This window comes from Ochotona curzoniae, unplaced genomic scaffold (genome assembly GCF_017591425.1).
Source record: "Ochotona curzoniae isolate NIBS_2020 unplaced genomic scaffold, NIBS_Ocur_1.0 patch206, whole genome shotgun sequence".
Taxonomy (NCBI): Eukaryota; Metazoa; Chordata; class Mammalia; order Lagomorpha; family Ochotonidae; genus Ochotona; species Ochotona curzoniae.
This window is the reverse complement of record NW_024466758.1, coordinates 378,917-403,179: the sequence shown is the minus strand read 5'-3', so window position 1 is coordinate 403,179 and position 24,263 is coordinate 378,917. Positions and strand designations below refer to the sequence as shown.

The following is a 24,263-nucleotide window of genomic DNA, read 5'->3' as shown; positions in this document are numbered from 1 at the left end:
GATGAAAGGTCTGATGAAAGGTCTGATTTGACAATTCTGACTCAACAAAAGGATGACTAAATATTATGATTACCTGTGAGCAAATTTGTTTAATCCACCATTAGAGTTGAGAGAAAAAGGTGCACAGGGAAAAGAAATACAACTTCACCATACAGAGCACTGACAAGTACAATACAAAACAAACCTGTAAGTAGAATATTATTACATGGCTTCCCTGTTTTTTCCCTCCCCAAAGACTTATTTATTCTTATTGGAAAGGCAGATTTACAGGGACAGAAAGATCCTCCATCTGCTAGTTTACTCCCGAAGTGGCCATAATGGCCAGAGCAGACCAGATCCTGGCTCCTGACTCCCGTCCTCAGATCTGGTCTTGAAAACCAGTAGGAAAATCAAACACACTGACATTTTCTAGGACAGAGCCGGGGAGGACGGAGGGACAGCACCCTTCTCAGTGACTACAAATCCCGCAGGGTACAATGACAAATCCTTAACTCTTCACTGCGTTCCTCACCTTCCCGGGCCAGGCAGACACCAATTCTGTGATCTTCTGTTTGCCACTGACCTCCCCCTTTCCTGGCAAAGCCCAGGGAAGTTGGTATTTCATTCGGTTGTTGGTTTTCTTACAATTTTATAAAGTAACAGTGGTTTTTCTAATTACTACCTGTTGAATCATTTGTTTAGTGGTGGGTTTAGGTTATGATTATAAACCAGACTGAAAGTATGTCACTGTAAAAAATTAGAAAAATGGGAACAAGAAGGGAAGTGTAGGGTGAATAGGCAAGTATGATTATGCTTTCTCTCACTCTCTTTATTTACAACCAAATCTTTGGGTTATTCTCAAATAAGAAAATACATCCACAGAGAGCGGCTAACTGCCCATGTGGATGAAGCTGAACACGTGGCAGGAGCAATCTTCATGTTCTTAACTCTGTATGAAAAACATTAAAAAAAGTTCCTGTATTTGAGAGTCAGAAGAGAGAGATCTCTTCTATCTTCTTGTTCATCCCCAAAGGCCCAAGTCCCTGAAACTCAAGTGAAGCTTCCCACATGATCAATAAAAAAAACTGATTTGGAGTTTTATGACAAACAGCAACTATTAATATTCATTGTAGCATCACTACATTTTCTTCTATTTAACATCAGAATGAAGAAACCTATTACACGTGCAGAGAACCACACTAAGAGAAACATTAAGTTTCAGCAGGAAACCAAGATTCTGATTTAAAACAAATGTACCTACCTGTAAACCATTTCATTAGGAGCTGAGTCGTCAAAGGCATAATCAAAACGAAACGTTTGGTTTTCCAGGTACCGTGTTAAATCTACCTTTTGTTTCGGTTCATGCACCATCACGACATCTTTACTAGGGATTGTGATCACGTCAAGATCTTTCATTTGAGTTTCTAAAAGAATAAATGAAAATCAATGCTCAGTAACCCTCACAGCATTTGACTTCATATACAAAAGTGAATTCAAAATAAAAATAGTAAGACCTGTAAGTATAAACTGCAATAAATACCTCATTCAAGACAGAGTATTTCAATAACAACAACAACAAAAAAAGTCTAGAGTTTTGTGAAGCAAGAACTATGAATGGCGATTCAAAGCACTAACAAAGAGGTCTAGCCACAGCGACACGCACGTCACTGAAAAACAAAAGAACCTAACATTTTAACTTTTCCAAACCAATCTGATTTGTGCTGTTATCAAAATATACTATGAGTAAGATAGAATGAACCATGTGGTATAGCTTAACGAGTTTCATACCTTTTTTATTGAGTGGTCGTTTTCTCACACAAACACATATCCTGTGTTCATCAATCTAGAAAAACAGGTATTTTATTTAAGTGAGTGTCAACAATTCTATTAAATCCTAACACCTGCCTAGCACAGATGTATTTCTGCTAACTAACGTGCATCAGACGCTAGGCGAGGTGGATTGTTGTATCAATTATTCACAGTTAATATTCCCTGTGTACTAAATCCTCATTCTTCAGTAGAAAAGGAGATGGACTAATAAGTGAGAACATTTTCCAGCAAGTTTTTGGTTCATCATTTCTTAAGAGTTAGAAAGGCATTTATTTCAAGCAATGAATTAACTAACAACAAACAGGAGTGATGGCGGGCTCTGCAGTCCAAGCCGAAGGGGAAACATGCTTGGAGCTTGGATGAAGTCAGGTGTGGTTGGGAAGGAATATGGCTTTTCCGACATGTGTCTCTTTAGTTGCTCTGCCCTTCCAAAAGGGGACTCTGCTCTGAAAAGAGCCCCATTACACCATAATACAGCAAATCACAGGAGATGAACATGCAAGTGCTGTTTTCTTGGAGAGAACACCCATTGGACAGGGGAAAATGAACTAACTAATAACAATATAAACTTAATGGGTATAAAATCCAAGCGGTTATTTAGAGAGAAAAACAAAACAAAGCAATGGTTCACAAAGACTCTTACAGGATCCGCTGTTGTTAAAGGCCTATAATCCAAACTTCCTCTGAAGTCTCTGATCATGCACATGATCTCATAGTTTGGATTTGTAGCATCAACATCCTATTAGAAAACAGAATACAGTGATTATAGCATTGTGTATGTTGCATCTGTTATACATATGGTTCAAAATTAAAAAAAATTGTGGTATTTGTCATAATGAACCCCAAATTCAAACTGGAGAAATGACCCATTTTAATGATGCTCAGGATTATATTCAGACGCAAAGCACAATCCCATTAGTCTGCACACATTGATGACTCTAACTCAAAGGTTTCTCATTAAAGCCACCCCTTAATCTTTCCAGGAGCCTGTTACACATATGCCTTAATTTTTCTAGAAAAATGAAGAAAGAGGGGCTGAACCTCTTTTGTGGGTTAAACTGACATCTCCAAAACCAGCACTGTGTCTCACAGGGGCCTTAGCTTGAGTCCTGGCTGCTCTGCTTCTGCTCCAGCTCCCTGCTCGTGCACCTGAGAGGCAGTGGAAGCCGGCTCAAGCCTCTGGACTCCTGTGCCTACCAGGGAGGCCTTTATGAAATGCTATGCTTCCTAGTTGTTTTATTTATTTATTTCTCTTGGAAAGGCAGATTTATATAGAGAAGGAGAGACAGAGAGAAAGATCTTCCATTCATTGGTTCACTCCCCAAGTAACCACAATGGCTGGTGCTGAGCCGATCTGAAGCTAGGAGTGCCTCCAGGGTCTCCCATAAGGGCTCAGGATCCCAAGGCTTTGGGCCATCCTTAACTTCTTTCCCAGATCACAAGCAGGGAGCTGGATGGGAAGCGGCGCACCCACGACATGAAGCAGCACCCATACGGATCCCTGTGCATGCAAGGTAAGGCCTTCAGCCACTAGGATATCATGCTGGGCCTATGTTTCCTAGTTCTAACCTAACCCAGCCCTGGCCATTGCAGCCATCTGGGCAGTGAACAAACACATGGAAGGCATGTCTTTAAACTTTGCCTTTCAAATAGATAATACTTGAAATAGACAGTGGAGGGAAAGAGAAATAGCTCCCATTTAAAACAACTGGCAAAGGACTCTGGAAAAGCTGAAATCCTGGAGAAATTAATCAGTCTTTTCTCAATTTCATAAATCAGTGTTTGAGCAAAGCAGAGACAGATATCTGGTTACAGACACTTTCTGCTTTTGTTGACTCTCTGAAAAAAAAATCAATCAATCAATCAATCAATCTGGCATGGTGAAATAGCCCTAAAGCATTAGGACACAAAACTTAAAGAAGCAAATGCAAAATAATTTTTTAAAACTAAAGTCACTAAATGCTGAGTACAATTTAATTCTTGAATTCCAAACTAAGAGAATATATTAGTAAGTTAGACAGTAACAGTTAATAGCTTCTCCTGGTCATGAATGAAAAACTACTAACAGAAGTTCTATTTTTTAAAAAACACATAAACAGCCTTCCTGTGAATGTAATTTAACCTCATTATCATTACTGAAACTTACTTTTAATTCTGCTCTGCGAAATCATTTTACCCACGGCCTTGGAAAAGCAGAAGTGAGACTTAGAGAAGTGAGATGTATGATGCAGTACTCGGAAGAAGCAGCAGGTGGCACCTGTGCTGTCTCGGTGGATCCCTACTGCACACACTGACTCAGAATCAACAGAACACTGGGTACACAACTGATTAACAAAACCTGTGACCTGGTGGGCTGGCTTGGTTAAGGGCATTTGAACATGCTACTAGATTAATGACCTGTTGTTTTACTATGGGAAACAGTATGCACAGATGGAGGAGTTATATGAACAACAAAATTTCTACTACGAAAAGACCTTCAAAGGATTAAAAACCCAGTTAAAATTTGTACTACCACCACAAGGAAATTCTTCAGGAGCATGATGGAGATCACCTCTCGTTATCCAGTACAAATCTGAAATCAAGAATTTCTCTCTCTTTCTTCCTATGATGTGTCAAATTTACTAACCATGGAGCTTCTTCTCCCGGGTGAGAGCAGGGCCCAAGGACTTGAGCCATGCTCTGCTTTCTGCCCAGGCCATAATCGGGGAGCTGGTTGGCCTACTATGCCACGGGGTCGGCCCCTAAAGAAAGTTCTTTAAGTAAACCTCTCAACTACTTTATGACTCGCGTCACTTTCATTGATAGCATCACCTTTGCCTGATGCAGGAACAAAATAAAATATACATTTATGCTACATACCTGGGCTCTTTTTTCTCTAAGTTCTTGCTGTTGCAGTCTCCTTTTTTCTCGTTTTTCTTGTAATTTTTCTACTTCTTTCACACAATTAGATTTCCTACGTGCTTAAAAAAAAAAAAAGAAAAGATGAGCTATAGAAGGACAAGTATAGCTTTCTCTTTAGGATACTGCACTTTTTATGAACATTTTATGTATTACTTTACCACATACAGCAAAAAAAGGACACAGTGACGAAGCATGCCTGCAGTGATGACATGAGCTTACTGATGAGCTGCTCTGAACAAATGTGGGCACAGGACAAGATACAAATGAAGAGTCAAGAAAAAATGACTCAACCATACTGATACATGTCATCTCTTGGTTTAGGGTCACGGATCTTTGAATTGATAGGATCAAGATCCACAAGGTTTTCATCTGGCCAGAATTCTAAATCCAAAGCTAGCGAGACACTGCCAATTTTACGTTTAATTTTTTCTTTTTTCTCCAAGACAGATTTGAAAATTCAATTAGCAGACTAAAGTAGTCAGACAAAAACAGAAAATGTTTCATAATTGTATAAAACAAAATCCACAATCCAGTTTGTGAATCAGACTTTACCACCAGGGGACTTAGACATAAGGATGACCAAGAGAGAATACATGTATGCCTAAAGTGACTGAATCTTTGATACATAATTTACATACAAGGGGGTCCAAATTCCTTTTTTGCAGCTTGAACTGGAGAGATATCGGAAACACTACCATTCTGTTGTGCAGAGGCGGACTGCTCAGGCAGCTGAGTGGGCCGGGCACGTGCAGAACCAACCACTGTGTGTGAAAAGCATTCAAATTAAAAAAAAAAGATTAGCAAAAACTGGCCTTGGTAAAAAGAAGACACACCTCAAAAAGACCCGAAATGTAAATGCTACACTATTAAGTTGCCGAATTTTCCACTTCTGTATGCCTTAACAGGGAATATATGAAATTCCTAATACACGGACATAAGCTACAAGCAGTTTTCAAGGTACTATGTGCAGAATCAGCTCCATTCAACGTAACTCCAGCTATACAATGCAACCTGAATAACGTACATAACCAACAGAAAACGATTTTTAACAACAGTTATGACTACGAACTTTTTCATTACTTCACGATGAAAAACGATCTCCTTAAAATGCTATGCATAAAAGATGAATTTAAACAGATTCTCAGATCGAAACATTTACGCTGTTCAGATGTACACACTGTCAATCTGAAAATGCCTTCACTGACCCTTACTTTCCAAATCTCATTCTCTGCCCCTCAAAATACACAAATCTTCAGTAGAAACCTTCCCAATGTAGGTGTGATAAAATTGGAAAAAGGAACCAAGAAGAATATAAACAGCAAATGTTTAAAGAAATGCATGATTCAAGAGCACAAACGTTGTCCCCCGCCTTTATCCCTGCCAGCCGGCACACCAACCGACAGCATCGGGAAGGCAACCCTGGATGCCAGCAGGGAGAACATTCCTGCTCTACACCTTCCGGCTGCAGCTATGTAAGAGAACACGAGGCTGGTGGTTAATCAGGAACTCTCCGAGCTGCTTCGGAACATAACCACCTTCTCCAGAACATCAAAGAAAACATGGTGCTCAATAATCGTGAAATCGGTCAACTGCTTCCTTCCCCATCACTTCTCTCCAAATACACAACACTATGAGCAAAATAAAATTAATGATTACAATTAAAAAAAAACCTACATTTTATGGGGTTTAGACTCATGACACGTTTTCAGGTCATTTGTATGAATGCCACTGCATTACTAAATCAAGAAGAAATAACATCTTAAAATGAGTCCCACCAAATTTAAATTAATAACATCACTAGGGGTGTTTTAAGGGCATTTTTTTTTAAAAAAATGATTATTTGTTTTTATTGGAAAAGCAGATTTACAGAGAGCAGAGACAGAGAGGAAGATCTTCTATCCACTGGTTCACTCCCCAAATGGCTGCAAACGCCAGAACTAAATCAATCAGAAGCCAGGAACCAGGAGATTCTTCTGGGTCTCCCACATGAGTGCAGGGTCCCAAGGACCTGGGTCGTCCTCTACTGCTTTCCCAGGCCACAGGCAGGAAGCTGCATGGGAACCGGAGCAGCCAGCACATGAACTGGTACTCATATGGGATGCCACACTTGGAGGTGGAGGGTTGCCCAGTTGAGCTATCATGCTGGCCCCATTAAGCAAGTTTTTAAACTTACTTTTATTTCTTTGAAAGGTCAAGAGAAAGAGAGGAGAAGGCGGGCAGCAGAAAGGAAGTAGAGAGATACTAACATTAGACCTGCTGTGCCACACGCTTGTCCCAGTATTTACTTGTGATTTACTTCATTAGAAACTTACGAGAACAGGCAACACTGAGATAAATGATTACTTTACCTCTGTTATCTCTTGGAGGAGGGTCATTTTTAATAGAAGCCACAGTCCGCCGATTCTAAACAAGAAAAAAAAAGTGCTTGCTTTTTATCTCTTCATACGTCACACTTACATTTATCACGATTTCAGCTTGTTTTTTCTTTTTCGAAAAGATGTATGGAAGTATTTTTATTTGAAAGGCAGATTTACAGACAGAAGGAGAGACAGCTCAGAGCTCTTCCATCTGCTGGTTCACTCCTCAAGTGGCTGCAACAGCCGGAGCTCAGCTGCTCCGAAGTCAGGAGCCAGCAACTTTTGGGGGGCCTCCCACATGGGTGCAGGGGTCCCAAGACTTGAGCCATTCTCCATTGCTTTCCCAGGTCACAAGAAGGAAGCTAGATGGGAAATGGAGCAGGTGGAACATGAACCAGGGCCCGTGTGCGATGCTGAGGCTGGCGGGAGGAGGAGGAGCCTCCCGAGCCCCCGCCCTGGCCTGCCGCGGTTATTTCGCACCCCCAGCTAGCTCACTGCTTCTGTGCATCTACTCCAGGGAGAAGCTGTCCTTTCCTTTGTACATCTGTCAACTGCAAATATAAATAAATTTTTAAAAAGCACTAATACAATTCATTTAGGCCTCATAAATATAATTTGATAGTATTAATTTTATCCAACGTTTTTACATACACTGGTGTTCTGATCATGACAAGAGGTCAGGTGTGGAGTTTTTCCACATACACCAGGATGACAGAAAGAACTAGTTTTCTTTTACATTTTTTAAGGATCTATTGAGAAGCAGCGATCTTCCTTCTGCTACTTTACTCTGGAAAAGCCTACATGCAACAGCCATGGCTGGGTTAGGCCGGGTCTCCTATGTAGACGGCAGGGCCTATCCATCAGGGCCATTGTCTGCTGCATTAGTAGGAAGCTGGATTAGAGGAGCAGCAGTTGGGTCTGGAGCAACGGCCTAGTGGCTAAATCCTTGCCTTGTATGCGCCATGATCCCTGTTTCCCATTCAGCTCCCTGCCTGTGGCCTGGGAAAGCAGTCGAAGACGGCCCAAAGCCTTGGGATCCTGCACTCGCATGGGAGACCCAGAAGAGTCTCCTGGCTTCTCATAAGCTTAGCTCTGGCCATAGCGGCCACGTGGGGATTGAACCAGCAAGATCTTTCTCTGCCTCTCCTTTCTATAAATTTGCCTTTCAATTAAAATAAATAAATCTTTAAAAAAAAAAAAAGAGGAGTAGTAGGGATATTAACCAGCTTCCACATGAAATGTTGGCCTTGCAGATGGTGGCTTACTGTGCTATGCCACAATGCTGATCCCAAATATTCCTCTTTTTAAATAAAGCACACACATCAATATTTAAATTGCTCTGCACACCACATCACTACCAAAGCCATGCACACACACACACACACACACACACACACACACACACACACACACACTCCTTCCTCCGAGTATCATCACCAACCTTTACGATTTTGTTTACTTTGGCCGAGGCTGTTGGAGGTGGAGGGACTTCCGGACTGGGTTCAATCTCTTCATCAGGGACGAGGTCAGGGTTAAGGGAGAAGATGCTTTCCAGGTCAATCTGTTTAAAAAAAAATATTACAGGAGAATTCTGACAAATTAACCTTTCATTTTTGAAACAAATCTGAACAGAACAACTCTTAAATGAATTCAGCTTAACGAATGGCACTGCCCAGCATATATTTAAAATCTCTTACAATAGCGTGGAGTGCAGTATATAAATTGGCAACAACAGATGAGCAGAACCATATAATTGACCGTTACAGTATCAACATTTTCCAGTTAAAACATCTGACATGTGAAATTATATAAGGCATGCACAGAGGATGCTGAGTGAAAAAGTTTAATCATTTCAAACTTTTCAAGAGCTGATTAAGAATACAGATATTACATAGAGATGCTTTGTGCTTTCCTGACTGGGTACGGAAGCAGGTCCGCCACGGCTCGTACCTCCTTGCCTTTCGTATCCCCGTTTTCTATCCATTCCACAGTTACACTTTCATTGTCCTCATTTAAAGATGTTACCATTGCTTGATGTATTCGGCCTGCGTGGGAACAAAACACACATTTTTAAAGCCACAAATTATGGCAGCCTTAAACTGTCAAATGTGATTTTATAACCAAAAAGACTTCCACAGATCATCAGGAACAGCAAAGAGACTAACGTGCAGAAGCCATAAAACCAAGTTACTGCTCAGCCAGGCCAGGCCTCAGGAAACTAGATGGGAATTACAACCTGCTTCCGGCACCTCCGATAAGCAGTCACACAGCCACACAGAAATCCTTCCCATTTTTTCTTGTGAAACAGCTCTATCATTAGCGTATTTGCTATAAATGAATTACTAGATTGACAAAATGATTTACCAAACAACTCTAGAATACACAGCAAAAAATCTTAAGCCAACTTAATACCATACTGATACACTTTTGCTAAACATTTTCAAAAAGGCACTTTATCTTACACTATGTCAACTGGTAAGATTGTTCAATGTCTTTTTAAAAAAATTTACTTATTTTTAATTGCAAAGTCAGATATACAGAGAGGAGAGACAGAGAAGATCTTCTGTCCATTGATTCATTCCCCAAGTGGTCACATGAGCCATAAAGAGGAGCTGAGGTGATCAGAAGCCAGGAGCTAGGAACTTCCTCCTGGTCTCCCACATGGGTGCAGGGACCCAAAGCTTTGGGCCATCCTACAAGCAGGGAGCTGGATGGGAAGAAGTGTGCTGTGATTGGAACAGGCACCCACATGGGATCCTGGCGCATGCAAGGTGAGGACTTTAGCCACTAGGCCAGCACACTGGGCCCTTAATATACATTTTAAAAAATTAATTTATTTGAAAAGATTTATTTTATTTGAAAATCAATGTAACAAAACTAGGAACAAGGAACAAGGAGAGATCTTTCATCTGTCGGTTCACTTCTGAAATAGCCACAGAAGCCACACGGGGGCTGAGCTGGGCCCCGGGAACCTGCAGCCTCACCATCAGGTTTCCCACCGGAGAGACAGCAGTGCACACATTTGGCTCATCATGCTGCTCTTCTAGGAGGATTAGTAGGCAGCTGGATCCCAAATGGAGCAGAGCCAGGTCTCAAGCCAGTGACTGCATATGGATATCAGAGTCTACCCCAGTTCCAAGCAGTGGCTTACCCTACTAAGCCACAACACTGGCCCCGGCACACTGTTCTAAAACAAAGGCCTCTAAGTACAAAAGCCCGAGAAACGCTTTAAAAAAGTCCTCTTCTATGGGCAGGCTTGCTTCCGATATTGGAGTGTCTGAGTATTGTTTCCAGTTCCAGACAATTCTAATAGGTCTAGTGGTTAGGTCCCTTCTCCCAGGTGTGTCCCGAGGCCTGAACTGAGAGTTCCAGGCCGCAGGCCCAGCTGCCATGGGAATCTGAGGAATGAAACAGTGACGGGGATACTTCTATGAACTGCCTTGCAACCAACAAATAATCCTTAAAAATTCAATGTTCCGGGGCTGCTATAGTGGCTCAACTGGCAAATCCTCCAGCATTAAGTGCCAGCATGCCATGTGGGTGCTGGTTTTTGTCCCAGCTGTTTCACTTCCCATCCAGCTGCCTGTCCGTAGACTGGAAAGCAATGGAGAATGGCTCATTTTCCTTGGGCCCCTGCATCCATGCAGGAGACTCTGAGGGGGCTCCTGGCTCCAGATCAGCTCAGCTCCAGCTGTTGTGGCCATTGCAGAGTAAATCAATGCATAGAAGCTCTTTCTGTTTTTTCCTTCACACTATAAAACTTCCTTTCAAACAAAACAAAACAAAACACAGTAAATGTTACCTATCTAGATCTACTCCACTCCTTACTTTTCCCTGACTACTTCCATCTCACTATCTGTAGAGATGTTATAAATAATGCAATAAACTTGCTTTACCACTCTTAAAATACATTGTATTGGGCCCAGTGCAGTAGCCTAGCAGTTAAAGTCCTCGCCTTAAATACACCAGGATAACATATGGATGCTGGTTTGTATCCCAGTTGCTTCATTTCAAATCCAGCTCCCTGCTTGCAGCCTGGGAAGGCTGGAGGATGGCCCACAGCCTTGGGACCCTACACCCATGTAGGAGACCCGGAAGAGGCTCCTGGCTCCTGATTGGCTCAGCTCCAGCCATTGTGGCCACATGGGGAGCCTGGCTTTCCAACAAAAACAAATAAATCTTTAAAAAAATATATTGTATACCTTCTTAGTAAATAATTATAGATTAATAATTATTTCAAGTTATTATCTAATATTCTGTTGTTTAGCATACAAATGATACCAAAGACCATCCCTACTTATAATTTTGTTTTTTTCTTAATGTTTCTTTCTTTTAAAGATTTTTTTTTTTTTGGAATTAATTGACATAGTATTGGGTAAACAATATGTTAAAGATAATGCAAGTTCCATTCTTTGAAACATAAAGATTTTTTTAAAACAAAATTTTACTAGTTCATTTTCATTCTGTTTTTCTAATTTTTAATATAGAAGGGAACTCTAGTTAAATCTGCATTTTTAATATCACCTAATAAAAGCTGAACACATGAAAATTTCCTTTGAATTTCCTAGTGAAATCTTTAAGAAACGCATAATTTACCTTAGGATAATTTATACCTCTCTAAATGACTAAAGTAAGTTATGAAGGTCTTCCAAAGTTCATGGAAAAGTTGCTTTATTTAGGTATGTATCTATGTATAATTTTCTTCATAATACACAATTTTCATGAAATTTTAAAAATATTTATTTTTATTGGAAAGGCAGATATACAGAGAGGAAGATCCTCTGTCTGATGATTCACTCCCCAAGTGACCACAGCGGCTGGAGCCGAGCCAATCTGAGGTCAGGAGCCAGGAACCTCCTCCAGGTCTCCCATGTGGGTGCAGGGTCCCAAGGCTTTGGGCTGTTCTCAACTGCTTCCCCAGGCTACAAGCAAGGAGCTGGATGGGAAGTGGAGCAACGGGGATACGAACCAGCGTCCATATGGTATCCCGGTGTGTTTAAGGTGAGGACTTTAGCCGTTAGGCTACTGAGCCCCAATTTTCATGAACTTTTTGACAATTACTTATATTTAGTACATAAGACAATGTTATTATAATAAGGCACATAATATTTTAAAAATTGCACTGTAATAATTCACAAATTAAATTCATAAGTAAGACTTTCTAAATTGTTAGAGTAAAAGATAAAATGATAGAAGGTGAAAGATGGCAGAAAGAAGACTGGACGCGGACCAGCTCCCCATCATGAAGCAGATCTGGAGCCCAGGACAGGGGCTGCGAGGGCTGGGCACAGAAAGCCTCAGTGCTGGACGCAGACCTCACAGACTCCCGACCAACCCAGCCCGGAGCCACAGAGCCAGCAGCCCGTCAGAGCGGTGCCACACTGCACCAAGCCACACGTGGCCCAGCCCTCACACTGTGCTCTGCAGGAGGGCTTCCATGTGCAAGAAAACCACAGAAGGTCCACATTTTCCCAGAGAAAAATCTACCTTTTACCCTTGCAACCAAAGACAGCAGAGAGAGATGGGTAGTAAGAAGATGAAGAAAATCAAAGCGCATCACCCAGCTTCAGCAGTCTCTTCCGAACGCAGACACCCGGAAAGCCAACAGCACCTCAGGCAGGGGCAGGCAGCACCTGCCAAGACTCAGTTCCACTGCGGCTGAGCAGAGCAGAACGGAGAATAGGTTGTCTTATCTCTCTGTCAGAATCCAACTTTCTCATGAAACAAAACCTGAATGCAGGAGTCCAGCGGTAAGCAGTGAGGGGCTTGCTGTTCTGGCTGGGTGATTAAGACAACCAGAAATGTCTGCAGCGCTCATGCGACAGGGGTTTTTGTTTGGAACAAGACACCTCTACAGCCTGACTTTCCCCAACATGTCTTTGGAGAATCTTAAAAATGTATTCCTTTTCATCTACTTGAAAAGCAGATCAACACAGAGACATCTTCTAGCCTCTGGTTCATTCAGCAAAGGTCCACGAAAGCCAGGACTGGCCCAGGCTGCAGCCAGGAGCCTGGACCCAGGGGCCTGGGCTGCTGCCACCTGCAGCTTCCTGGGGGAGCATCAGCCACAAGCTGGACTAAGGAAGAGCTGGCTCTCAGCTGGTTCCCTGGCTCTGAAACAGGACACGGACATCCCCACCAGCAATTTAACCCAAAGTTACGGTATACCCCAAAAGGGTGTTTTTTTTTAAATCGTTTGTTTTAAAGATTTATTTATTTTTATTTGAAAGGCAGAGTTACAGAGACAACTTCCATCCACTCGTTCACATTCCTAAATGGCCACAGCAGCAGGAACTGGGCCAATCTGAAGCCAAGAGCTTTCTCTCAGTCTCCCACGTGGACACAGGGGCCCAAGGACCCACTGCTTTCCCAGTCCACAAGCAGGGAGCTGGATGGGAAGTAGGGCAGAGGGAGTCCAACCAGGCACGACAGGTGGAGGCTTAGCCTCTCACTACACAGTGCCAGCCCTATCCTGCATGGACATTGTAAGATTACTAAGAACCACAACTACAACTTGAGAGAAGCCACAACCGGAAGCACCTTTCCTTAGAGCCTGGGACAATGCTTGCAGGTGGCCTCCAAATGTCATTTAACTTCTCTAGCTCACTTGAGAAAATCTCTGTATTCCATCTCCACTAACTGCTGTTTGAATCCCCATTTACCCTACAGTTAAGTAAATCTTGTATTGTCGCATCAAAAATTAATTTAAAAAAAGTCAAACACGTGTGAATCCATTACCTGCCAAGTTAAAAATAACACTTAACCACATATATGCATCTTTAAAACTGAAACTCACTCCCAGAGGTAATTACTACCCTATAATTAAGGCATTCCTACTCTGATATTTTTTCATAGTTTTACTGCCTATAAACATAAAGCATACAAACATTCAGCTCCCAACAGTCATGCATCTAAAAAACCCCAGTAATTCTCCTATTTTAAAAACCAAATAAATCGGGCCCAGCGCGGTGGCGCAAGTGGTTAAAGGTCCTCGCCTTGCACGCCCGGGATCCCATATAGGCGCCGGTTCTAATCCCGGCAGCCCCGCTTCCCTTCCAGCTCCCTGCCTGTGGCCCGGGAAGGCAGTCGAGGACGGCCCAAGGCTTTGGGAACCTGCACCCGCGTGGGAGACCCGGAAGAGGCTCCTGGCTTCGGATCGGCATAGTATCGGCCTGTTGCGCTCACTTGGGGAGTGAATCATCGGACGGAAGATCTTCCTCTCTGTCTCTCCTCTCTGTATATCCGCCTTTCCAATGAAAACATAATAAAAATAAATCTTTAAAAAAAAAAAAAAAACATATAAATGAACATTTAAGACGTGTCTTTAAGGTTCCACACAGTAGCCTAGTGGCTAAAGCCCTCAGCTTGCATGTGCTGGAATCCCATCTGGGTGCCAGTTCGTATCCTGGCAGCTCCATTTGCCTTTCACTTTTCCGCTTGTGGCTTCAGCAAGCAGCAGAGGATGGCCCAAAGCCTGCGACCCTGCACCCGCACGTGTGAGAGACCCCCACGAAGCTCTCCTGATCAGCTCAGCTCTGGCCACTGTGGACATTTGGGGAGCGAACCAGCGGATATAAAATCTTCCTCTCCATCTCTCCTTCTCTCTGTAAATCTGATTCCAATAAAAAGAATCTTTCTAGCTCTCCCTCCCACTGTCATGCTGCCTTCCAAATACATCAAATAATTAAAAACAAATACAGGCAGATTCTTCAGGGGATTCATATGACTTGGGTTGGGAACAGACTGGGCTGGTCCAGGCTGCAGTATCCACAGGTGCACTCCCCCCATCCCCAAGATACAGGAGGAGAAAAGGGAGGAGAAGGAAAATTGGAAGCGTTTGTCCCACCCACTTTCCCCCATACCTCAACCGTTCCCACCCTAATCAGTGTTCTTCATGGGTATATTCCCTTGTCAACTACGTAAACTACGTAAACATCAAAAATAAAATTAAACAAATGTGTTATACTATAAATGAGCAAGAATTCCTCTGGTGGGTGTACATATATATACATATATGCTCATGTATGGAATACTAGAATATGTACACATAACACTTCTCTAGTTAGTATCATGATTTCTAATACTGTATGTACAGTAAGCTGTAATTCCCCTGGCAGTTACTTTCCATCCACAATAATGTTTAACAGTTGTCATATGTAATAGATTGTGATTGCAGTTCCTTTGGCTGCATCTGGTCAAAGCCAGGAACCAGCGACTCCAGCCAGCTCTCCCACACGGGGGCAGAGACTTGGGTGCCTGGCCCGTCGCCTGCTGCTTCCAAGCTCTGTTAGCAGGAAGTGAGAATGATGGATCAGAAGCAGAGTTGCAGAGGCTCGAATCATGAACTCCAATATGGCCTGTGGGTGTCACCAAGTGGCAGCTGTAATGCCTGTTCCAGGTTTATTAATACCTCTCTCTCTTTATTCCTGAGCCTAAGCTAGTTGTCGATCTTCTTGGTGTGTGTGTATCTGTGTAAAACAGGGAGATATTTTATACTGCTGATTTGCCCCCTAAAATGTCCAAAATGGTCAGGGCTGGCCTGGACAAAGCTGAAGCTAGAGCTAGAACTCTGGTAGAAATAGCAGGAGCCTAGCTTCCTGAAACCTCATGGTTGTCTCTAAGGGTCTGAACTAACAGGAAGTTAGCATAAGGAGTGGCTGCACATCAAACCCTGGTACTTCAGCAAGGGGTGTGGAACGCCTTAACTATTAGAATCACACATACACATGTGCACACGTTTAAAAATATGTATACATAAGCCTTAGAATCAGTCTGTCACATTTTAAAAATCAAACTAATAATAACAAATACTATCTATGGAGATTCTGATTGGAACTGGGTTGAGTATTTGCCTTAGATTTTGCTTTAGATTTTTGCATCCAAGAATGATACTGGAGGCCAGAGTTATGGCGTCACAGGCTAAGCTGTTGCCTGTAGCACTGGCATCCCATATGGCAGCCAGGTCAAGTACCAGTGGTCCACTTCCCAACCAGCTCCCTGCTATAGCACCTGGGAAAAACAGTGGAAGACAACCGACTGCTTGGGTCCAAGTTGGAGAATCCTAGGAAGCTCCTGGTTCCTGGCTAACTCAGCCCTGACTGTGCAGCATCTGTGGAATAAACCCGTGGACAGAGGACCTCTCTGTTCTATCTCCCTCTGCAAGAAATACATTAACTCTTCAACAAACAAACAAACAAATAAACAAGAGCTGCGTACTAGTTCACCTAAATACCAACCTCGATTAGATTTTGGTGTCATGGCTAAGTTAGCTTCACAAAATGATTCTTTAATGGCAAAACTCTCGCTTTCCAAACATTCGTGTAAAATTAGCGTTTGAACATTGTCCCTTTGGTAGACACTGATTAAAACTCTCTTAGCTTTGGGCACCACAAAATGATCCAAATTCCTTTATTAAATTGACAGAAATCCTTATTTTTAAAAAAGGTTTATTTATTTTTATTGGAAAGGCAGATATACAGAGAGGAGGAGAGACAGAGAGGAAGATCTTCCATCTGTTGATTCACTCCCCAAGCAGCCACAACAGCTGGAGCTGAGCCGGTCTGAAGTCAGGAGCCAGGAGTCTCCTCTGGATTTCCTGCACGGGTGCAGGGTCCCAAGGCCTTAGGCCGTCCTTGACTGCTTTCCCAGGCCATAAGCAAGGAGCTGGATCGGAAGTGGGCTGCTGGGATCAGAAATGGTGCCCATATGGGATCCTGGCGCATCCAAGACAAGGACCCTAGCCATTAGGCTACAACGCCGGGCCCGATTTCTACCTTTTTTAAGCTTTCCGTTTACCTTGTGCATATTTGTACTTTCCGATTTCTTTAAGAAAAATGTTTATTCATCTTAATCCATTCTTCTTTCTAATAAGAATTAAGACTCACACTCTCTCCACAAACTGCTTCAGCAGCACTGTAAAGTGCTTGCAGGTAGTATTTTTGTTATTGTTCAGTTCCTTACAATTATTCTAAACTTCCTTATGGTTCTTGACCCATCAGACACAGGAATGTTCTAAAGGGAAGACATCTGATCCATCAGAATAAATAATTAACATGACTTTCTCTGGCCACCCTGACTGCACATCTTTGTACAAAGCCCAAGACATCTGCAGGAAAAAAGAGCTAAAAGCTTTTTATCTTTCTGTAAAGAATTTTTAAATCCAAGAATATTTTTTTCATAGCACTCGTTTTCTATGACCTTTTGGAAGACCGCCTGCATTTCTTTTCTTCTTCTTTTTTTAAGATCTATTTATTGTTATTGGAAAGGCAGATACACAGAGAGGAGACAGAAAGATCTTCCATCCACTGGTTCACTCCCCAAGTGGCTGTAACAGCCAGAGCTGAGCCAATCTGAAGCCAGGAGACTGGAATTTCTTCCTGGTCTCCCAGGCAGGTGCAGGGTCCCAAGGCTTTGGGCCGTCCTCTACTGCTTTCCCAGGCCACAAGCATGGAGCTGGATGGGAAGCGGGGCCCTTATGACTCCTCGTGCATGCAAGGTGACGATTCAGCCAGTGAGCTATGGTGTCAGCCCAACCCTTGTATTTATACCTTAATTGTACTAAAATGCCTTCTTAGAGAAAGATATTTCAAAAACCAAGTTCCAGGAAACATATCAGCAGCAATTTTAAATCAGTATCTTTATTTAGCAGAGGAGTCAGAGTTCTTGCCAGCAAACAGCGAACAGTTGCAATTCTTTTTTAGCGCCCTTAACCCTGCAGTCCTCCAGGAGCCTGACTGCCACTGCATTCCCCAGACCTCAGTAGGGAGCAGGATCAGGAGTGCAGCGGCCAGGACTACAACTGGCGCCTAACAGGATGCTGCGGATGTAGATAGAGGATCAGCCTGCTATGCCACCACATGGGTCCCCAAGCAGCATTTCAACTGTTTCGCTAAAAACTGCTCCTCTTACTAAAACAGTTGAAGAAAACAGTGAGAATAGGGTTCAATAGGGTCCAAACTCTGCAAGTGATGGGATCCCATATGAGTGCCGGTTCGTGTTGTGCCTATTCTGCTTCCCATCCAGCTCCCTGCTTGTGGCCTGGGAAAGCTCAAAGCCTTGAGACCCTGCACCAATGTGGGAGACCCAGAGGAAGCTCCTGGCTTCGGATCAGCTCACCTCTGGCAGTTGTGGCCACTTGGGGAGTGAACCAGCAGATAGATCTTTGTCCTTCCTTCTCTCCACAAATCTGATCTGCCTTTTCAATAAAAATAAATAATTTTTTTTCCAAATCTTTTTATCTCCTTTTTCTGTGTAACTGTCTTTCAACAATCAAAGAATATAATATCTTAATGCCGTAACACTGATTTCAAAATCATTTTATGTTTGGTTTGCAACACTTATGGTTAAACTTTTTATTATGATGGAAGTAAAGGAAAAAGAATTCAGCTTAAGAATCTGCTGGTAAATATTAATACTGCCTTTTTCCCCAAAGAAAATCACAAATGACAGAGTTGAAGAACACAGGCCCAAATTTAAGCCATCTTTGTCCTAAAGGAAAAAAATAAATGGATTAAATGATTCAGGACTTTCTAATATTTAAAATGGCCATAACTACTTAAAATTAATATTAGTGTTATTTAACTTGCAGTAAGCCCTCATATATATTCAGCTGTCAAGAACAAGTTTTACATATTGACAATTGCCTTTTGGTCTCTGAAAACAGGATCCTATTATATTTTTCCCCGTTCACAGCTGAATTCACAGCAGCTGTGAAGCTAAGAAATGCCAGCAACCAATTAGGCTGGCACAAACATTGTCTAGCATGGAAAGTATAATTTGGTTGCAACTGTAGCTGACAAGAACCAAAATAAATCAGCCAAGAATACTAATAAAAGTTCATTACAAGTATTTAAAAGTCAGAATATTTAGTATATAATAAATATGTATATTTTGCTAAAGGCAATTCTTCTCAGACCTCAGAAGGTTTTTTTTTTTTTTTTGGTTAAGATTTATCTATTAAATATTTTTACTGAAAACTCACATTTATAGAGAAGGAGAGACAGAGAAAAAGATTTTCTGTCCACTGGTTTACTCCCCAAGTAGCCATAATGGCCAGAGCTGAGGGAATCTAAAGCCAGGAGCCTCCTCCAGGTTTCCCACGCGAGTGCAGGGTCCCAAGGCTTTGGGCCATCCTCGACTGCTTTCCCAGGCCACAAGCAGGGAGCTGGATGGGAAGTGGAACAGGCAGGATTAGAACTGGCGCCCATATGGGATCCCGGTGGATGCAAGGGAAGAACTTAGCCAGTAGGGTGTTGTGCTGGCCCCAGTGGCTTACTTGAAAAAGGAGCCGTTATCCCTGGTATACTTAGTATTATAAACTCAAATGTATTATTTTTCTTCTAATTACTTTAATCATATGGTAGAGGTATACAAGAGAAGTCACAAGACAAGTTAATAAAGGTTAATGCTCACTTTTATCAGTTTCCTCCAGAGATGCTATGAAACTTACTCTTTTCACACTTTTAACTTATTAAGGTCTTAATCAAAATTTCAAAGCCTAAATATGTAAGACAGCAACACAATTAAACTGATTTGTAAAAGTTGAACTTGAACTATAAAACTGTGATAATGGTAACAAAAAACTGAATTGTTAGAATCTACAGATCTTGTTTAAAGCATTAGAAATGCTCGATTATGTTCAAATTAATGGTTTATAATTAAAAATATAATACCCATATTGGTGCCATTTCATGTTCCACTTCCAACCCAGCTCACTGCTTATGAGCTGGGAAAGCAGAGGTTCATGCTCCAATCTTTAGGCCCCTGCACTCATATATGAGACCCAGATTAAGCTCCTGGCTCAGCACAGCTTCATCTCAGCTTATTGCAGCCATTTGGGGAATGAACCAGCAAATGGAAGATTTTCTCTCTTTCTTTCTGTAAATCTGTCTTTCTAATAAAAATAAATAAGTATTTTTTTAAAAGTAGCTCTTTTTTCCATATCTCTCAGGGACTAACAATGAAAATAAGCATAAATACTCATGCTCAGGAGAGAACTTTTATAACCCTACTTTCAGGCCAAGTGTATGGATAACAATGTCTCCTGCAGATTTACAGAGAGGAGGAGAGACATTGGCTGGTTTACTCCCCAAATGGCTGCAATGGTTGGACCTAGTCTGATCCAAACCTAGGAGCCAGAAGCTTCCCCTGGGTCGCTCACATGGGTGCTGGGGCCAAGGACCTGAACTGTTGCTTTCCTGGCCTCTTGGATCGGATGAAGAGCCGGTGGGACACACACCAGTGTCCATTCTGGATGCAGGCACCACAGAGGAAGGCTTAGCTCACTACACCAAGGTGCTGGCTCCTATCTTAAACATTTTTTAAATTTCCTCTTAAGTAACTAAATATCGTATAAAGTATTTACCATAATTAGCTAGACATTTATAGTTACAGATTACAAATTTAAAAAATTTCCAGTCATAACAAAACATGTTATGCTAATTATCCTTGGTTGCCTAAAGAGGCCTAAAGGATGCTCCATCAGGAACATGAATATAACTCACATACTAAATAACTTAACAATACAACAATTTAATATTGTTAATACTAAAGTACAGGACACTAAGACTGCCAAATACGGCTTTAAAATACACTACACATATAAGGATACTAAAACACCTCAGAAAATGGGAGATACCATTACCAAGCAGAAATATGCTTAGATTACTTCTTGATTTTAATATGTTATTACAATCTCTCTTATAGTAAATGTCGATCTGTTCTTAGCGTCACAGACTAACCAAAGAGGAGAGCCTAGCAATCTGGTGATTTGTCAGAAGCCACACAAGCAGACCGGTAGCAGATCCAGCAAAGTCAAACTCTCCAATTCTGCGATCCAGGTTTGGTTAGCTAACCTAAGCAGTGATGAAAAGAATTTCTAATGAAGACCACGCAAGCACTGGGCCTTCTTCAAGGGCTTTGAGGGAACAAGGAACCAGCACAGAGGGACACAAACACCGCCTCAGCTGACACAGGGAACAGAGCTGCTGCTGTTCAGCAAGTCCACTGGGAGTGGGACTTGGCCAAACGCAGAGACCTTGCTGGTGTGGCTTATCACATTCAAGATGCTTCTGTCTGAAACTAAGTTTAAAAGCTCGGGCATTCCCTCCACAGACTTTAAATACAAAGTTAGAATTTTGACAGCACAGAAAAAAAGAAATATTGCGGCTAAGATTTTCAGGAATACAACTTAGAAATGGGTTAAACTTTACTAATACTGTATACAGACTACACATTTTTAAATTCTTACTTCATCTGTTCATGTTTTGAAACTGGGTGTGTAAATGTAATATTGCTTAGTTTCATTCAAACGGCTGGGAAACTTCAGGGGTGTGTGTTTTGGATGATTGCACTGTACTGCATAGCAACAATTTGGGTAAAATTATCATTTGCAAGGGCTCACTGTGTAACCTCAAAAAGGTTTTAACTGTGCATTACAGGCAACAACAGAAAAGTCACTAGGAGCCTGTCTTTTTTACAAAATCTTAAATCACTGCCTCGCACAATGGCTCAATTGGCTAATCCTCCCCTTGTAAACACCAGAATCCCATATGGGCATGGGTTCACGTCCTGTGTGCTCCACTTCCCATCCAGTTCCCTGCTTGTGGACTGGTAAAGCAATAGAGAATGACCCAAAGCCTTGGGACCTTGCACCTGTATGGGAAACTCGGAGGAAACTCCTGGCTTCAGACTGGCTCAACTTTGACCACTGTGGCCATTTGAGGGATTAACCAGCAGATGGAAGACCTTTCTCTCTGTCTCTTCTCTTAATATATCTGATTTACCAAAAATAAATAAAGCTTGAAAGAAAGAAAGCAAGAGAGAGAGAAAAGAAAGACAGAAAGAAGAAAGGAAAAGAAAAGAAAGTCATATGTCATAAATGACTGTCAGTTCTCAGTATCATTTTGCACACTGGGAATGAGAGATTTAAAATCTCACCAAGGGAACAGGTCTAGTTCAAGTCCTGCTTACTCCTAGCTTCCAATCCACCTTCCTGCTAACACACCCAGCAGCCAGCAGATCAATGCCCAGTATTCAGGGTCCCTAAGACTCCCATGGGAACAAGTATGAGCATTCAGGAAGCGACCTAACAGATGGAGGGTAACTGTTTCACAGATAAAAATCAATCTTATTAAACAACAACAAAATGCAACTGCCTGAAGCCACTTGTTAAGAGAATATTAAAACAGAAATTCTAAAATCACAATATTATAAATTATGAATCTAGCTAAAATAATTTCACATACAGACACCAAGGAAATGAGTTACCAACAAAGGAAATCAAGAAGCTGCCAGGAAAAAAAAAAAAAAAACCAGAAACAAAGACGGGAAGGTGAGCCGATGGAAAAACTGTCCAGTGCTACCAAGTCAAAGGAAAGCAATGCCTACAAGGGAAGCCAGGATCGAGAGGGTTAAGATGGAACCACTATCCACACTTCAATATGCTAATGAGAGTACTTCAACAGGGAAGGAAAACAACTAAAATACAACACAGACCCACTCAAGTGATGACTTTTGGCAGGAGATCTAGTTAGAACAAAAGAGGAAATGGAAAGGAAGCATCTTATCAAAGTAAAGAAGGCAGAGACAGAAACACACAATTCAAAAGAAAAGTTAGGTTGACAGAAGCATTTAAAAAGCACTTATTAACTTGGAAAAGGAACAGAGAAGGGTCTGCCATTCTTTAGTTTACTCCTGTAATAGCTGCAACAGCCAAGCATGGGCCAGGGCAAGGCCAGAAGCCAGGAACCCCACCCTGGTCTCCAACACGGGTAGCAGGGGCCCAAATCTCAGGCCATCTTCCACTGCTTTCCCAGGTACCTCAGCAAAGCACTGGAGCAGAAGCTCAGCAACTGGCATGCTGACTGGAATGCTGGCATCAACTTAATTTGCAGCAACACAATACCAATCCCCCAGAGGTGTTTTTAAGAGAACAGTTTTTATATACAAATTTTTAAAACTAAAGACTGCAATTTCTACAATATAATAAAATATCCCTATATTCAGCTTCACTAATTTTTAAAACATGGCTATCCTCCAACTATTCCTACCACAAACACTGGATTATCTGGAGGCAAATATCATACGTATCGCATCTATTTCTTAAGAGTCAAATGTTATTTTTCCTCTTTTCCCAGATGTTACACTACAACTGGTGTGCCTTACAAAATTGAATCACATGCATTTTTAAAAAAGATTTAGTTCTTTACTTGAAAAAGTTATAGAGACATGCAGAGATCTTCCATCTGTTCACTCCCACAGATATAATAATCTTTACCATAGCTGGAGTTTAAACTACATTTCCCACGCATCTTGAAAATGAAAAACACACTTATTTGAAAGGCAGAGTCAGAGGTGAAGGAGATCTTCCCTCCCCAGGTTCACTCCTCAAATGCTTAGGACAGGGATGGTCCACGCCAGAGCCAGGAGCCCCAAGAACTGAATTCAGTTCGTCTCTCACATGGGTGACAGGGACCCAGGAACCTGAGTCATCAACTGCCACCTCCCAGGGTATGAACTGGTAAGAAGCTGAATAGGAAGCGAAAGAGTCTGTCCTCACCCAGGCATCTCTGATATGCAACGTGGGTACTCCAAGTGCTGACCACAGCCCCTTGCTGCCAGGAGTCTTTTGGGTTTTATGTTATGCTTATTATGATCTCTTTAAATCTTGCTACATGAGACTACACAGTATCATGTGGAATGATCAGGACAAGAACCAGCGCCGATATGGATCCTGGGACATGCAGGGCAAGGATTTAGCCATTGAGCCATGGCACTAACAATCAGAAGAAACTAAATGGTTGACTTTTCTTGTTGTTGTTAAAAACTACAATGCTTATTTTTCAGCAAATTTTACTAAAATATTATTTTCATCTTACAGTCAGATTTAATGTATATTTTCCTTTTTTCTTCTGTATCTTATTTATCACTGAATTGAAGATTAGAATGTTAATGTTTTCCATGGTGTGTCTGGACCGCATATGCTCTATAAATCAAGCATATTATCTCTTACTGTCAGAGACTTCAGAGAAAGACATTCCACAGGTGTAATGAGAACTATAGAATGCAAACTAACATATCTCAGGCACACATATAATAAAGGTATGAGGAAACAGGCATTTTTGCAGATAAGCCAAATTCATTCCCTACAGAATCAACTGAAAAGACCTGCCAAATTTACAAATATTTAAATCACTG

General features: G+C 41.8%; 1 protein-coding gene across 5 annotated transcripts in view; it reads right to left on the bottom strand.

Annotated features, from left to right (window-relative positions):
- Positions 1-24,263, bottom strand: part of LOC121166691 (kinesin-like protein KIF2A) — a 63,206-nt gene that overhangs the window by 20,956 nt on the left and 17,987 nt on the right. For 2 of the 5 annotated variants that reach the window (XM_040995932.1, XM_040995934.1), the window contains exons 2-9: positions 9,018-9,112; positions 8,509-8,628; positions 7,059-7,113; positions 5,349-5,471; positions 4,669-4,769; positions 2,453-2,548; positions 1,768-1,822; positions 1,241-1,403 (exon numbers count right to left, since the gene is read on the bottom strand). In XM_040995932.1, the coding sequence (XP_040851866.1) occupies positions 1,241-1,403; positions 1,768-1,822; positions 2,453-2,548; positions 4,669-4,769; positions 5,349-5,471; positions 7,059-7,113; positions 8,509-8,628; positions 9,018-9,112 (808 nt within the window). The remainder of the gene's footprint in view (positions 1-1,240; positions 1,404-1,767; positions 1,823-2,452; positions 2,549-4,668; positions 4,770-5,348; positions 5,472-7,058; positions 7,114-8,508; positions 8,629-9,017; positions 9,113-24,263) is intronic. The other 3 variants (XM_040995933.1, XM_040995935.1, XM_040995936.1) reach the window with 2 other exon arrangements.